Here is a 16,090-nt window from a genome sequence, read left to right as displayed (position 1 = left end):
TCTTACTTTGATACTAATTAGCATTTTGAATCTGAGAGTAAATAGAGCCAAATATATTGATAAAAGTCACCTTGCCAGAGAGATTTACATCGTTATCGAAACGTCACGCCAGGGTAAGCCTACACGAAACTCATCCCTTGTTTTAAGTGTTTCTAAAATCCCCTATGGGAACAATGAATGGTGGAAAAACGATTGGAACCATTTCCCTGTTTGATCGATAGGTTTTATGGGTGTTATGACACCTCCACTGTGGGGCTCTGTGAAGGAGTACAAAAATGAAGGTGCCTTGGCTTCAAAACAGCGTCCTCTGTTAGTAATCTCTGTGTGTATATATGAAAATCGTTGGGCGGAGCTCGAGACAACGAGGTACACCGTTTGAAAGAGAGGAACCTTAACGGCGGTGGGTACGCACGCACGCTATTGCATCCATTGCTATTTTTCCTAATGGCAACGGAGGAAAAAAGGAAATCGGTGCCGCAGGCTGTATCAGCAGTCGGCTCGTTACCGACACCTCAGGGCTACAATAATAATAACAACAACAATAACAATAAAGACGGCGAGGTAAGCGAGAATACGACCACCTCGAGCGCTACCGAATCAAGTGGGACGGAAACGCACAGCATCGGGAACGGTTGTGGAGTCAATACAACAGTGGGAAATAACGGGAAATGGGTCCGTTTGAACATCGGCGGTACCGTATTCCTCACAACGCGGCATACCCTACTCAAAGAACAGACTTCCTTTCTCTATCGGCTCTGTCAACAACAGGACTTGCATTCGGACACGGTAAGAAGAGAATTGATCAAGCGCTTGTCTTCGCTTTGATCAAGATGACATCCGAATCTGATAAGGCAAGAGGAATGAGTGAATGGTACCCCCACCGGATATGGCTCTGGTACTGCAATGACAAGTGGGTCAGGTGGATGTGCAAATGCTGCCTCATTCAGGCCTGTGTAGCGTGTCTATGCTCGAACACCTGTTACCTAGGGTCGGATTTTCGAGACTAGAGGGGTGGTGGCGTAGTATTAAAAAAAATCTACAGGTATACAGTGCCTTCAGAAAGTATTCACACCTCTTGACTTTTTCCACATGTTGTTATGTTACAGCCTAAATTCAAATTGCATTGAATGTAGATTTTGTGTCACTGGCCTARACAGAATACACCATAATGTCAAAGTGGAATTATGTTTTTAGAAATGTTTACAAATTTAATTAAATGAAAAGCTGAAATGTCTTTAGTAAAAATGTGCTTAACAAGTCACATACATTGTGTGCAATAATAGTGTTTAACATTATTTTGAATACCTAATCTCTGTACCCCACACAACAATTATCTGTAGGTCCCTCAGTCCAGCAGTGAATTTCAAACACAGATTCAACCACAAAGACCAAGGAGGTCTTCCAATGCCTCGTAAAGAAGGGCACCTTTTTATTTATTTTACCTTTATTTGACTAGGCAAGTCAGTTAAGAACAAATTCTTATTTTCAATMACGTCTAGAAACAGTGGGTTAACTGCCTTGTTCAGGGGCAGAACAACAGATTTGTACTTTGTCAGCTCGGGGATTCGATCTTGCAACTTTCGGTCTTGCAACCTTTCAATCTACCTATTGGTAGATGGGTAACATTGAATATCCCTTTGAGCATGGTGAAGTTYTTAATTACACTTTGGATGGCGTATTAACACACCCAGTCACTACAAACATGCAACTGCTCGGGATTTCACCATGAGGCCAATGATGACTTTAAAACATTTAGAGTTTAATGGCTGATAGGAGAAAACTAGGGGATAGATCAACAACATTGTAGTTACTCCACAATACTACCGGTAACCTCAATGACAAAAGAAGGAAACCTGTACAGAATACAAATATTCCAAAGCATGCATCCTGTTTGCAATATGGCACTAAAGTAAACTGCAAAAAATGTGGCAAAGAAATGAACTTTYTGTCCTGAATACAAAGTGTTATGTTTGGGGCAAATCCAACATAACACATCACTGAGTACCACTCTTCAAATTTTCAAGCATAGCGGTGGCTGCATCATGTTATGGGAATGCTTGTCATCGGCAAGGACTAGGGATTTTTTTATAAGAAAAAGAATAGAACTAAGCACAGGCAAAATCCTAGAGGAACACCTTATTTCAGTCTGCTTTCCAACAGACACTGCGAGACAAATTCACCTTTCAGCAAGACAATAACCTAAAACACAAGGCCAAATATACACTGGAGTTGCTTACCAAGACGACATTGAATGTTCCTGAGTGGCATAGCTACGGTTTCCACTTAAGTCGTATTGAAAATCTATGGCAAGACTTGAAAATGGCTGTCTAGCAATGATCAACAACCAACTTGACAGCTTTATTATTGCAAATATTGTACAACCAGGTGTGCAAAACTCTTAGAGATTTACCCAGAAAGACTCGCAGCTGTAATAGCAGCCAAAGCTGACTCTAACATGTATTTACTCGGGTGTGACTACTTATGTAAATTAGATTTCTCTATTTAATTTTCAATACATTTGCAAACCTTTCTAAAAACGTTTTTACTTTGTCATTATGAGGTATTGTGTGTAGATGGGTGAGATTTGTAAAAACTTTTTTTAATCCATTTTGAATTCCAGCTGTATGTGGAATAAGTCAAAACGTATGAATACTTTCTGAAGGCACTGTAGGTTGTCAACATGTGACTGATCTGTTCATGAAATACCGTACATCACTAACGCAGTAGGGCTATATAATATGATTCATTTCAGAGTGACTGTCTGTCTTTTTGTAGCCTATGATTACAGATGGTCTCGTCCCTTGGCCACATACATAACCCAGTGTTGTACTGTCAGTTGACTGGCTCCTGCACCAGTGGCCACAATGAATAGATGAGGCGCATCGTCTTTGTGTGTGACCTTTTATTTTTCTAACTTGATCACTAATAATCAGATCAATTTGAGTGCTCTTCTTGACCATTGATGGCCTYATCAATCCTGCTCTCCTCCACATCTATATGTGGTTCGTTTATTTCAGACATTAGGCTGGATATGAGTCAAGCAAGACCTGATGAGAAGTTTGATATGTGCCCTAGCCTACCACGCAAAGGCACTATGGATTTATTTTCCCTGGTTAACACAGACATGCTCAGGAAAGTGATATCACAACCTAAGCCTTTGTACCTGCCTTCTCAATCCTATCCCCACCACCTTCTTTAAAACAGTGCAAGCTATAGTAAATCACTTCCTGTTCATAGGCACTTTCCCCACTGCAGTAAAAACTGCTATGGTGAAACCCCTTCTGAAGAAGAGTAATCTAGATTCTTCAGCTATTAGCAATTTTCAGACAATCTCCAACCTTCCATTCTTAAGTAAAATTCTGTGGAAATTGGTTTTCAAACAGCTAAATMATTTTTTTAAAGTGCCAACTGTATTTTAGAAGAATTCCAATCTGGTTTTCATGCCCACAACAGCACAGGGAAAGCCTTAGTTAAAATGGTAAATGAGCTTAGAGCCAACAGATACCAAACAGCTCTCTGTCCTTGTACTCTTGGATTTATGCTTTTGGCCACGATGTCCTTCTGAACAGACTGAAGTAGTGGGTTAGCCTCTCTGATCCAGTTCTAAATTGGTTTAGGAGCTATTTAACTGGTCAAGAGTGTTTTTGTCACCRTTGGTGAACATAACTCAGAGAAAATCAATATCACATGTGGTGTTCCACCAGGTTCCATTTTGGGTCCGGTTAAGTTTGTTACCCTTCATTTTAGATTCTGACCAAAATAGCTTTTTACCAGCTGAGGAACATTTCCAAGATGTGGCCGTTTCTATCTCAGGCTGATACAAAGAAGCTCATCCATGCTTTTATTACAAGCAGGTTTGACTACTGTAATGCTCTCCTGTCTGGTCTACCCAAGAAAGCCATTGGTCAACTGCAAAACCTACAAAATGCTGCAGCACGGGTAGTGACCAAGACCAGACGGAGAGCACACATTACACTGGCTTTAAAGTCTCTGCACTGGCTGCCTGTGAGTTTTAGAATTCATTTTAAGATTCTTCTATTGGTTTTTAAATCAATCCATGATTGTGCACCCCAATACATGTCAGACATGCTTTTAAGTTATGTACCCAGTAGGTCCCTCAGTTAAAAGGCCAGTTCCAGAGGACCTATCTCAAAGCCTAGGACCAAGAGGCATGGAGAGGCAGCCTTTAGTTATGATGCCCCCAGCCTCTGGAATAGCCTGCCAGAGAACCTGAGGGAGGCTCAAACTGTGATCTTAAAACACACCTTTTTAGCTTTGCTTTTCCTTAGGGTGCTTTTTAGTCTTTCAGTTTGTATTGTTCTACTTTTTTTATCCTCTTATGTTTGTTGTGTAGTAAATGTTTCTGTTTATTTCTATTTTTTCCTGTGAAGTGCAAGCTATATAATTATAGCTTGATTTGATTAGTGCACTAGTGTCCATGAGTCTCACTCCTCCTCTCCTTCCTCTCTCACTCTGGTGTCAGTTATTGTTTTCTCCTTAGAATAAGTCAAATGATTATATGTGTGTCTGTCTCTGTGTTGAGACAAACACCCCTGTTTTCCTAACAGGTATTTCCTGTGGGACCCAGTGAGGCCCCCATAGGGACCTGGAACTAGGCTAGGCAAACTGTGTAGTTCCTTGGGAAAACGCCGGGTAAACGATTAACACACCAGGTGAGGGTTGACTTTTCCGTGACGGCTGTTTAATGGGCCGACCGGTGGCGGTGTGGCTGAACAAACAGGACAGGAAATACAGAGAGAGAGAGTAGATCATTTTTAATCTTCACCCTCGCTGTGTGCATGTGCGTTCATGTTTCACTCATAGCAATGGTACTGAGATATTCTGGTGTTGTCATCATACATGACAACACCGGTCTAAGGCACTGCATCTCAATGCAGGAGGTGTCACTGCAGTCCCTGGTTCGAATCCAGGCTGCATCACTTCCGGCCGTGATTGGGAGTCCCATAGGGTGGCGCACAATTGTCCCAGTGTCGTCTGGGCTTTGCCGGGGTAGGCCGTCATTGTAAATAAGAATTTGTTCTTTACTGACTTGTCTAGTTAAATAAAGAATACATTTTAAAAATAATATTTAAAAAAATACATACTGTCATGTCCAATGAGGAGATGTCTGTCTGTCTGTCCTCAACTGCAGTTGCTCTGGGTTGTCTCTCCCTGCCCAGCCCCCTTTTCCCCAGCACCTCTACCTCTGCTCTTGTCTATCTCCCCTTTATCTCCCTCTCGCTCCTCCTTTCTCCAGTGTCTGCCAGCTCTCGTCAACAGTCCATTCTCCTTTTCTCTGCCTGGCTCCCAAGACTCATCTTCATTCAGCTGAGTGCCTCACTTACCCTCCGGCCCATCTCACTCTTGCGCCCTCTCTCTCATTCTGATCTGATCTGCAGGCTCTCATTCTTTAAGGAATGAGGAAAGGGCCTTCTCCAAACTATTGCCACAAAGATGGAAGTACAGAATTGTCTAGAATGTCATTGTATGCTGTAGCGTTAAGATTTCCCTTCACTGGAACTAAGGGGTCTAGCTTGAATCATGAAAAACAGCCCCAGACCAATATTCCTCCTCCACCAAACTTTACAGTTTGCACTATGCATTAGGGCAGGTAGCGTTCTCCTGGCATCCGACAAGCTCAAATTTGTCCGTCGGACTGCCAGATGTGTGATTAATCACTCCAGAGAACACGTTTCCACTGCTCCAGAGTCCAATGGCGGCGAGCTTTACACCACTCCAGCCGACGCTTGGCATTGCGCATGGTGATCTTAGGCTTGTGTGCTCAGCCATGGAAACCTATTTCATGCAGCTCCAGATTAAAAGTTATTGTGCTGACATTGCTTCTAGAGGCAGTTTGGAACTCGGTAGTGAGTGTTGCAACCAAGGACAGACGATTTTTATGTGCTTCAACACTTCGCAGTCCCATTCTGTGAGCTTGTGTGGCCTACCACTTCGGGGCTAAGACGTTGTTGCTCCTAGATGTTTCCACTTCACAATAACAGGACTTACAGTTGACTGGGGCAGCTCAAGCAGGGCAGAAATTTGACTAACTGACTTGTTGGAAAGGTGGCATCCTATGACGATGCCACGTTGAAAGTCACTGAGCTCTTTAGTAAGGCCATTCTACTGCCAATGTTTGTTTATGGAGATTGCATGGCTGTATGCTCAATTTTATTCACCTGTCATCAACATGTGTGGCTGAAATAGCCGAATCCATTAATTTGAAGGGGCGTCCACAGACTTTTGTATATATAGTTTACTTCTCTCTTTCTGCTCTTCTGCTAGCTCGCTCCACTCTGTTCCTGTTCCTCAATCCCTCTCTGCCAGTCTCCTTTTTTAAAACTCCTTGGCCTCTCTCTCATCTCTCTCTAGTGTCTGTGTTTGAGGATGGGTGCCTGGGGCTGGTTGAGTAATCAGCAGGAAGGGAGCACTCTATGGAGATGCTGTAAAGGCACTGGCAGGCCGTCAGCCAAGAAAGGGCCAAGCCATGTGAATGTAACAGGCTCTCTCTCCAACTCTCTCTCTCCCTTCTCTCCATGTCTCTGTGCTACTCTCTCTTCATTCTTAGCCCCTAGCTCTCTCTACCCCCCCATCCCTAGGCTGTAAGAGAGACTCAATCACTAATTATCGTCCTTCTCAACAAAAGAGGACTTTTGCTGTTAGTGTATAACAGGTAATCGCAAGGGGGTTTCAATCCTACATATTGACCAAAACCCAATAGACTAGAATAGCGCAATAGAATAGCACTTAATATTGATCTCCTATTCATACTAGTAATTCCTATGGTTCTCTCCTCTACTGTAGGATGAGACAGGGGCCTATGTGATAGACAGAGACCCCACCTACTTTGGCCCCATCCTCAACTACCTGCGACACGGCAAACTAGTCTACAACAAGGAGTTGGCTGAAGAAGGTACTGGATTACGTTTGGTATTTTTTGACATGTACTACAGTGAGGGAAAAAAGTATTTGATCCCCTGCTGATTTTGTACGTTTTCCCACTGACAAAGAAATGATCAGTCTATAATTTTAATGGTAGGTTTTAATTTGAACAGTGAGAGACAGAATACAACAAAAATAATCAGAAAAATGCATGTCAAAAATGTTATAAAATTGATTTGCATTTTAATGAGGGAAATAAGTATTTGACCCCTTCTCAATCAAAATGATTTCTGGCTCCCAGGTGTCTTTCATACAGGTAACGAACGGAGATTAGGAGCAACTCTTAAAGGGAGTGCTCCTAATCTCAGTTTCTTACCTGTATAAAAGATACCTGTCCACAGAAGCAATCAATCAATCAGATTCCAAACTTCCACCATGGACAGACCAAAGAGCTCTCCAAGGATGTCAGAGGACAAGATTGTAGACCTACACAAGGCTGGAATGGCTCAAGACCATCGCCAAGCAGCTTGGTGAGAAGGTGACAACAGTTTCTGTGATTATTCCAAATGGGAGAAACACAAAAGAACTGTCAATCTCCCTCACCTGGGGCCTCCATGCAAGATCTCACTTCGTGGAGTTGCAATGATCATGAGAACGGTGAGGAATCAGCCCAGAACTACACAGGAGGATCTTGTCATAGATCTCAAGGCAGCTGGGAGCCAGTAGTCATCAAGAAAACAATTGGTAAACACAGACATACAATGGCATCATGCGTGAAGGACTGAAATCCTGCAGCGCCCGCAAGGTCCCCTGCTCAAGAAGCACAATATACATGCCCGTCTGAAGTTTGCCAATGAACATCTGAATGATTCAGAGGACAACTGGGTGAACGTGTTGTGGTCAGATGAGACAAAATGGAGTTCTTTGGCATCAACCCAACTTGCCGTGTTTGGAGGAGGAGGAATGCTGCCTATGACCCCAAGAAACCATCCCACCGTCAAACATGGAGGTGGAACATTATGCTTTGGGGTGTTTTTCTGCTAAAGGGACAGACAACTTCACCGCATCAAAGGGACGATGGACGGGGCCATGTACCGTCAAATCTTGGGTGAAAACCTCTTCCCTCAGCCAGGGTATTGAAAATGGGTCGTGGATGTATTCCAGCATGACAATGACCCAAAACACACAGCCAAGGCAACAAAGGAGTGGCTCAAGAAGAAGCACATTAAGGTCCTGGAGTGGCCTAGCCAGTCTCCAGACCTTAATCCCATAGAAAATCTGTGGAGGGAGCTGAAGGTTCGAGTTGCCAAACGTCAGCCTCGAAACCTTAATGACTTGAGAAGATCTGCAAAGAGGAGTGGGACAAAATCCGTCCTGAGATGTGTGCAACCCGCTGTGTGGCCAACTACAAGAAACGTCTGACCTCTGTGATTGCCAACAAGGGTTTTGCCACCAAGTACTAAGTCATGTTTTGCAGAGGGGTCAAATACTTATTTCCCTCATTAAAATGCAAATCAATTCATAACATTTTTGACATGCGTTTTTCTGGATTTTTTTGTTGATATTCTGTCTCTCACTGTTCAAATAAACCTACCATTAAAATTATAGACTGATCATTTCTTTYTCAGTGGGCAAACGTACAAAATCAGCAGGGGATCAAATACTTTTTTCCCTCACTGTACATAATGTGTTATGATGCCATTTTTAATGCATTGTAAGACTAGCAATAAGCATGCAGCAGTGGTGCGTGGGTAAAATCACTGGGGAAGCCAGAAAAAAAGCCATACTTCAACCTATGTGTTGTGATAATTGAGTTGCTTTCTCTATAACCTGTTAGTTCATATTCCTTGACACCGTGATATATAGGTCTAAGGCCGAGACAATAAGAAGATACAGTGGCAGAATAAATTCAACCACAACGTCCACGTCCACAAATGTCCACAAAGCATATTGCATGGAACAAAAAGTTATATGACCTACAGCATGGTCAAGCAAGTTAATGTTTCCGACATTTTCGGACTACTAAACAACTATTGATTTAGAATTACATAAGTTACCCAAGTCGCAAACATTTCAACATCATCTAATAACCTATGCTTAGTCTAAGACAGTTTTAAAAATATAGATATATTTCACCTTTATTTAACCAGGTAGGCTAGTTGAGAACAAGTTGTCATTTACAACTGCGACCTGGCAGTGACAACTAAAAGATACCAAAAACAATTTAGTCCAATCAACATAAGATATGTATGATTTGGTTGTCCATGGTTCTGATTTCTCTCTCTCTGTGTGTGTATGTGTGTCCTCTCTCCCAGGTGTGTTGGAGGAGGCTGAGTTCTACAACATCACTCCTCTGATCAAACTGATCAAGGAGCGGATCCTGGAGCGGGACTGTAAAGTCACACAGGTCAAACACACACACTGTACATAAGCGGCCGAGATATACACAAATACAAGGTGGCTACAGGTTAAAACAACAGACTTGCACCCAGTGCTTTGTGCAGAAAGTTCTGCCATGTTTCCCTCTGTATTTTCTAGTATATTCCACCCATCCCCTCTGTCCTGTCTACATGATGTCTCCTCTTTAGTATTTCTGTTATGTATCTCTCTATCTTCCMCTCTCTGTGTTATACAGTTTACTGCCCCTTGGCTACACAAACACTGCCTCCCTCTACCCCCTCCTTTTCACCCACCACCCCTCTCGCTCTCCCTATCCTCTTTCTCTCTGCCTTTTCCTTCCTTTCCTTACAAACATTTCCTTACAAACACCTATCACCTTCTCCAACTTTTGACTACTCTGTCTTACTCTCTCCGTCTATCAGCAGGTGCCTCCTAAACATGTGTACCGGGTGTTGCAGTGCCAGGAGGAGGAGCTGACTCAGATGGTTTCCACCATGTCGGACGGCTGGAAGTTTGAGCAGGTCAGCGTACGCGCCTGCAGAAAGCCCCGCACTGGACTGCTCTGGACTGTGGGTTGGACTCGCTGCTCCTCTACCACCCTCCCAACCAATCAACTCCTTTCCTGCTCTCTGTTACCCAATCAGAGCCTCAGAGGAAGACTAATCAGAGACCAAGGCCCAGTCCTAATCTGCTCACAAAGACAGCCTCCTTTTCACATTTCCTTCCCCTCAGAAGAAGACTGATCTAAACAGACATGTTGTGTTGCAAACACAGACCAGTGATCATAAGGGGAAGGAGATGCAAAAAGGATGCGGAGCTAAGGAAGTTCCAATAGAAGCTACCATATGTTGTCACATTGACAGTTTAGTAAAGAGTATTGAGTGATGCTGTAATGCTAAACATTGCCGTCACTGTGACAGGGTGTACAGTTCAGTCTCACAACCCGTAGTTTTAGTGCTGCTAAGCTGTCCTCATCTGTCCCTGCTCTCTGCATGAGCATCCATGGGCTTACCTGCTGTGATATGGGGCCATCTCGCTCTCTCTCTCCTCTCTCCGTGTGTGTGTGTGACTCACTCGCTCTTTCTCTTCTCTCTCTCTGTGTGTGTGGTAGATGGTGAACATTGGTTCGTTGTACAGCTATGGGACAGAGGACCAGGCAGAGTTTCTGTGTGTGGTGTCCAAGGAGCTACACACACCTGGCTCAGGCCTGGGCACTGAACAGAGCCACAAGACCAAGGTGAGACTGACACACCGGAAACACACACGGGTACACATGCGTCAGATGGATATACTTCTACATTGTCCACCATTCACCTATCACCATCATTCACTTCCACCAAGGTCTGAAGTAGCAGGATATGGATCTGTACCTGTGTGACATTTCTCCTCATCCAAGATGATCTCAGCATCCTTTGATCTTAGTCTCGACATTCTCCACTCAAACATGCCAAATGCCCCTTTTCTCCCCAATTTCGTGGTATCCAATTGGTAGTTAGTCTTGTCTCATCGCGGCAACTCCCATATGGACTCGGGAGAGGTGAAGGTCGAGAGCCGTGCATCCTCCGAAACACAACCCAGCTAAGCCGCACTCCTTCTTGACACAATGCCTGCTTAACCCGGAAACCAGCCGCACCAATGTGTCGGAGGAAACACACCTGGCGACCGTGTCAGCGTGCACTGCTCCCGGCCCGCCACAGGAGTTGCTAACACGTGATGGGACAAGGACATCCCTGCCGCCAAACCCTCCCCTAACTCGGACGACGCTGGGCCAATTGTGCACCGCCCCATGGGTCTCCCGGTCGTGGCCCGGCTGCGACAGAGCCTGGACTCGAACCAGGATCTCTAGTGGCACAGCCTTAGACCACTGCGCCACTCGGGAGGCAACACTCCAAATGTCACACACACACACACACACACACACATCTCCCAAATGTAATTCACAAGCACATTCACTCTATCATCCATATGTTCTCTCTCTCTCCATGATACTCATCAATCTGTTCATTATTTTTTGTCGTTTTTTATTCTCCACATTTTATTCGAGGGAAGGCTTCAGAGGTGCAGGAGGAGGAGGGAGGAGAGAGAAATACCACCCTGAATGAGTGCAAAAGGGAATGACAGTCTTGTGTCAATGTTCCAAGGACGTGAATGGGTGAGGATCCATGCTAGTGTTGTTGGCTGGTGGTGGCGAGTAGCGGTAGTAGACCGTGTGATCAAAAGGGATCCAGGGCTATTTCACAGCATGGCATTCCCTTACCCCAAACTCAACACAGTAATCAAAGGCCAAGGATGGACTGTAACTGGATGGACTTATTTTTTAAAAGATTTTTACAATATGTAGAGAAAAAAAGCAGGCCTTGAACTTTTGCTCCCCGTCAAAAAAAGTTGGCTTCTATTTGTTTGAAATACTAATTGTGATGCCAGAGAGCTTGATATTGCTCTGGGGCCTTTGCGTCCTGCCTGGGACATGATCTGATCAGCGGCATAACCCAGCTGTTCTGATGATGAGCTAGTCTCCCTAGGAAGATGGGTTGCCTCTCACATGAACAATGCCCTAATTGCCTGTTACGAACCTCTTTGGCCCTGCAGTCTAGGGGGGATGGAAACGAGACCCGTAACATATCTCATGCAAATCAACCCAGTGAAAAAGTAAGTGAGAACTAAAAAACCACAGACAACTTAAATCTACCGTCAAACACTTCAGGTTTATTTTAAACACACGGTAATGGGGTGTGGGAAAAAGGGTCTGAGCTGGACCCAAGGAAATAAATAATAAATATCCAAACAAACCCCTAAGCTAGTCTAGCCTGCTTTAAAACTTCTTACGGCTGAGATCCCGTTAACAGTGTACTACAAGTGTACTACCTTTACACTTGTGTGTATAAGGTAGTAGTTGTGGAATTGTTAGGTTAGATTACTTGTTGGTTATTACTGCATTGTTGGAACTAGAAGCACAAGCATTTCGCTACACTCGCATTAACATCTGCTAACCATGTGTATGTGACAAATAAGATTTGATTTGATTTGATTTAACAGGATCGACTTGACAACAGCCACTGAAAGTGCAGGGCACCAAATTCAAACAAAAGAAATCTCATAATTAAAATTCCTCAAACATACAAGTATTTTACACCATTTTAAAGATAAACTTGTTAAGGCTTTACGACGAAAGCCCACCATCTGCTTATGTTAGGTCAGTACCTAGTCACAGAAAAACACAGCCATTTTTCCAGCCAAAGAGAGGAGTCACAAAAAGCAGAAATAGAGATAAAGGTTAGTGATTAATTTTGATGATCTTCATCAGATGACACTCATAGGACTTCATGTTACACAATACATGTATGTTTTGTTCGATAAAGTACATATTTATATCCAAAAATGTTAGTTTACATTGGCGCGTTATGTTCAGTAATGTTTTGCCTCCAAAACATCCGGTGATTTTGCAGAGAGCCACATCAATTTACAGAAATGCTCAGAATAAACATTGATAAAAGATACAAGTTTTATTCATGGAACTTTAGATAAACTTCTCCTTAATGCAACCGCTGTGTCAGATTTCAAAAAAACTTTACGGAAAAAGCACACCATGCAATAATCTGAGTACGGTGCTCAGACACAAAAACAAGCCATACAGGTACCCGCCATGTTGTGGAGTCAACAGAAGTCAGAAATAGCATTATAAATATTCACTTACCTTTGATGATCTTCATCAGAATGCACTCCCGGGAATCCCAGTTCCACAATAAATGTTTGTTTTGTTCGATAAAGTCCATAATTTATGTCCAAATACCTCCTTTTTTTTGTTTGCGCGTTTAGTTCAAAAATCTAAATTCATGACGCGCAGGCCAGATGAAAAGTCAGAAAATTCCATTACAGTTCGTAGAAACATGTCAAACGATGTATAGAATCAATCTTTAGGATGTTTTTAACATAAATCTTCAATAATGTTTCAACCGGATAATTCCTTTGTCTTTAGAAACGAAAAGGAACGCTCATGCTCATGCCACTCTGGCAGACCTCTGACTCATTCAGCTCCCATTCCCACCTCCTTTACAGTAGAAGCATCAAACAAGGTTCTAAAGACTGTTGACATCTAGTGGAAGCCTTAGGAAGTGCAATATGACCCCATAGACACTGTATATTCGATAGGCGATGAGTTGAAAAACTACACACCTCAGATTTTCCACTTCCTGGTTGGATTTTTCTCAGGTTTTTGCCTGCCATATGAGTTCTGTTATACTCACAGACATCATTCAAACAGTTTTAGAAACTTCAGAGTGTTTTCTATCCAACTATACTAATGATATGCATATATTAGCAACTGGGCCTGAGTAGCAGGCAGTTTACTCTGGGCACGCTTTTCATTAAAATGTGAAAATGCTGCCCCCTATCTCAAAGAAGTTAAAGGTCTCTCATTACCAATGCAATGACATGGAATAGCCCTGACCTTTTGTGTAGTAGTGGTATTAGTGTATTTTACAGTTCACATACACACACACCATTTTACTTGTACAAGTGTAAAGGGGACATAGTTTGGGAAAACTGCACAAAGTGGAGCTGCTGCATTTTATGTTTATCCAAACACCAATTAATCATCTCAATGTTTTCCATCCACAACAAGGGGACACACACTATTACTGTCACCATCGTCACCATCAGCATCAAACATGACATTTCTGTGAAAAGATTGTTTCCCATGTTGTCCAATCCAAGCTGATCCACAGCTTGAAATGTTTCTCAATACTATGAAGGGTTATATGAACATGATAATCTGTCTTTAAAGATGGTTTCTCTTTTCTCTGCTTGTCTTCCAGCTTTTTCACATCCATGGATCCCGGATGTACTAGAGAGATATGTATTTTTTTAGCTTGACATTCCATTATGTGTTTGTTTATATATTTTGTATTGTTGTTGCTTTGGGAAAAAAAACTACCAATAAATGCTCAAACATTATTTTCTAATATTATTGAAACATAAGCAGAAATGTCCCTCARGCCAACATTTCAAAATGTGAGAGACAGATGTTAGTAAAAGCATTTTGTATAAATATCATTTAAAAATTTATTTTAGTTCTAATCACCACTGAAGTCATGGCAGTGAATGAATCTTAGTCAAATAGATTTGACCAAAAACAATGGTTGAAAAGCATTGCAAATCAATGTCCTCATCCAAATATGAAAAAGGGTATGAAATTCACACGTGGAATATGATTCATAAGTAAGTTGTTATTGTTGTTTAGACCTGTTCTGTTTGGTCTGATGCTTGATACAGTAGTGAGACATGGGCCTGTGGTGTGTCTGACATTTAGTGAGATTTATACAGAAAGAAAGACGGACATCAACTAACCGGCCACAGTCAGCAACACACACACACACACACACACACTCTCTCTTTCACTCTCACTCACACACACACTCCCCCGATTTCTCAATTCAATTTCAATTCAATTTAAGGGGTTTTATTGGCATGGGAAACATATGTTCACATTGCCAAAACAAGTGAAATAGATAATGAACAATAAGTTAACAGTAAACATTACACTCACAAAAGTTCCAAAAGAATAGAGACATTTCAAATGTAATATTGTCTATATACAGTGTTGTAATGCTGTGTAAATAGTTCAAGTACAAAAGGGAAAATAAATAAACATAAATATAGGTTGTATTTACAATGGTGTTTGTTCTTCACTGGTTGCCCTTTTCTTGTGACAACAGGTCACAAATATTGCTGCTGTGATGGCACACTGTGGTATTTCACCCATAGATATGGAAGTTTATCAAATTAGAATTTTTTTCTAATTCTATGTGGGTCTGTGTAATCTGAGGGAAATATGTGTCTCTAATATGGACATACATTTGGCAGGAGGTTAGGAAGTGCAACTCAGTTTCCACCTCATTTTGTGAGCAGTGTGCACATAGGCAGACCTGGCTCCCAAGAGAAGACAAGCTATGAGGGCCTTTCTCAATAGCAAGGCTATGCTTACTGAGTCTGTACATAGTCGCAGTTTTRCTTCAGTTTGGGTCAGTCACAGGCACTGGATACGCTCTGTTTAGGGCCAAATAGCATTCTAGTTTGCTCAGTTTTTTTTGTCAATTCTTTCCAATGTGTCAAGTAATTATCTTTTTGTGTTATCATGATTTGGTTGGGTCTAATTGTGTTGCTGTCCTGGGGTTCTGTGGAGTCTGTTTGTGTTTGTGAACAGAGCCCCAGGACCAGCTTGCTTAGGGGGCTCTTCTCCAGGTTCATCACTCTTTAGGTGATAGCTTTGTTATGGAAGGTTTGGGAATCACTTCATTTTAGATGGTTGTAGAATTTAACGGCTCTTTTCTGGATTTTGATAATTAGCGGGTATCGGCMTCTTTTCTGCTCTGCATGCATTATCTGGGGTATTTTTTTGCAGAATTCTGCATGCAAAGTCTCAATTTGGTGTTTGTCCCATTTTGTGAATTCTTGGTTGGTAAGTGTATCCCAGACCTCACAACCATAAAGAGCAATGGGTTCTATAACTGATTCAAGTATTTTTAGTCAGATCCTAATTGGTATGTTGAATTTTATGTTCCTTTTGATGGCATAGAAGGCCCTTCTTGCCTTGTCTCTCAGATCGTTCACAGCTTTGTGGAAGTTACCTGTGGCGATGATGTTTAGGCCGAGGTATGTGTCCTTTTTTGTGTGCTCTAGGGCAACGGTGTCTAGATTAAATTTGTGGTCCTGGCAACTGGACCTTTTTTGAAACACCATTATCTTTGTCTTACTGAGATTTACTGTCAGGGCCCAGGTCTGACAGAATCTGTGCAGAAGATCTAGGTGC

At 42.4% G+C, this 16,090-nt stretch overlaps 1 protein-coding gene across 10 annotated transcripts; it reads left to right on the top strand.

The window, feature by feature from the left end:
- The first annotated feature begins 135 nt into the window (after positions 1 to 135).
- On the top strand, positions 136 to 14,235 carry LOC111977750 (BTB/POZ domain-containing protein KCTD5). Of its 10 annotated transcripts, none has more exons than XM_024007338.2 (7): positions 136 to 786; positions 6,805 to 6,913; positions 9,198 to 9,289; positions 9,705 to 9,851; positions 10,394 to 10,519; positions 11,872 to 11,931; positions 14,097 to 14,235. In XM_024007338.2, exons 1-7 carry the CDS (start codon positions 445 to 447, stop codon positions 14,127 to 14,129), a joined length of 909 nt encoding a protein of 302 aa, XP_023863106.1. In that variant the 5' UTR covers positions 136 to 444; the 3' UTR covers positions 14,130 to 14,235. The 10 variants fall into 10 exon arrangements, with proteins under 10 accessions (XP_023863106.1, XP_023863107.1, XP_023863111.1 ...); XM_024007339.2 differs by having other exon boundaries at positions 137 to 786; positions 9,708 to 9,851; XM_024007343.2 differs by having other exon boundaries at positions 138 to 786; positions 9,708 to 9,803.
- The last annotated feature ends 1,855 nt before the right edge of the window (positions 14,236 to 16,090 follow it).

This window comes from Salvelinus sp. IW2-2015, linkage group LG18 (genome assembly GCF_002910315.2).
Source record: "Salvelinus sp. IW2-2015 linkage group LG18, ASM291031v2, whole genome shotgun sequence".
NCBI classification, from domain to species: Eukaryota; Metazoa; Chordata; class Actinopteri; order Salmoniformes; family Salmonidae; genus Salvelinus; species Salvelinus sp. IW2-2015.
The sequence above is the reverse complement of the archived record's forward strand: the minus strand, read 5'-3'. Positions and strand labels throughout refer to the sequence as shown.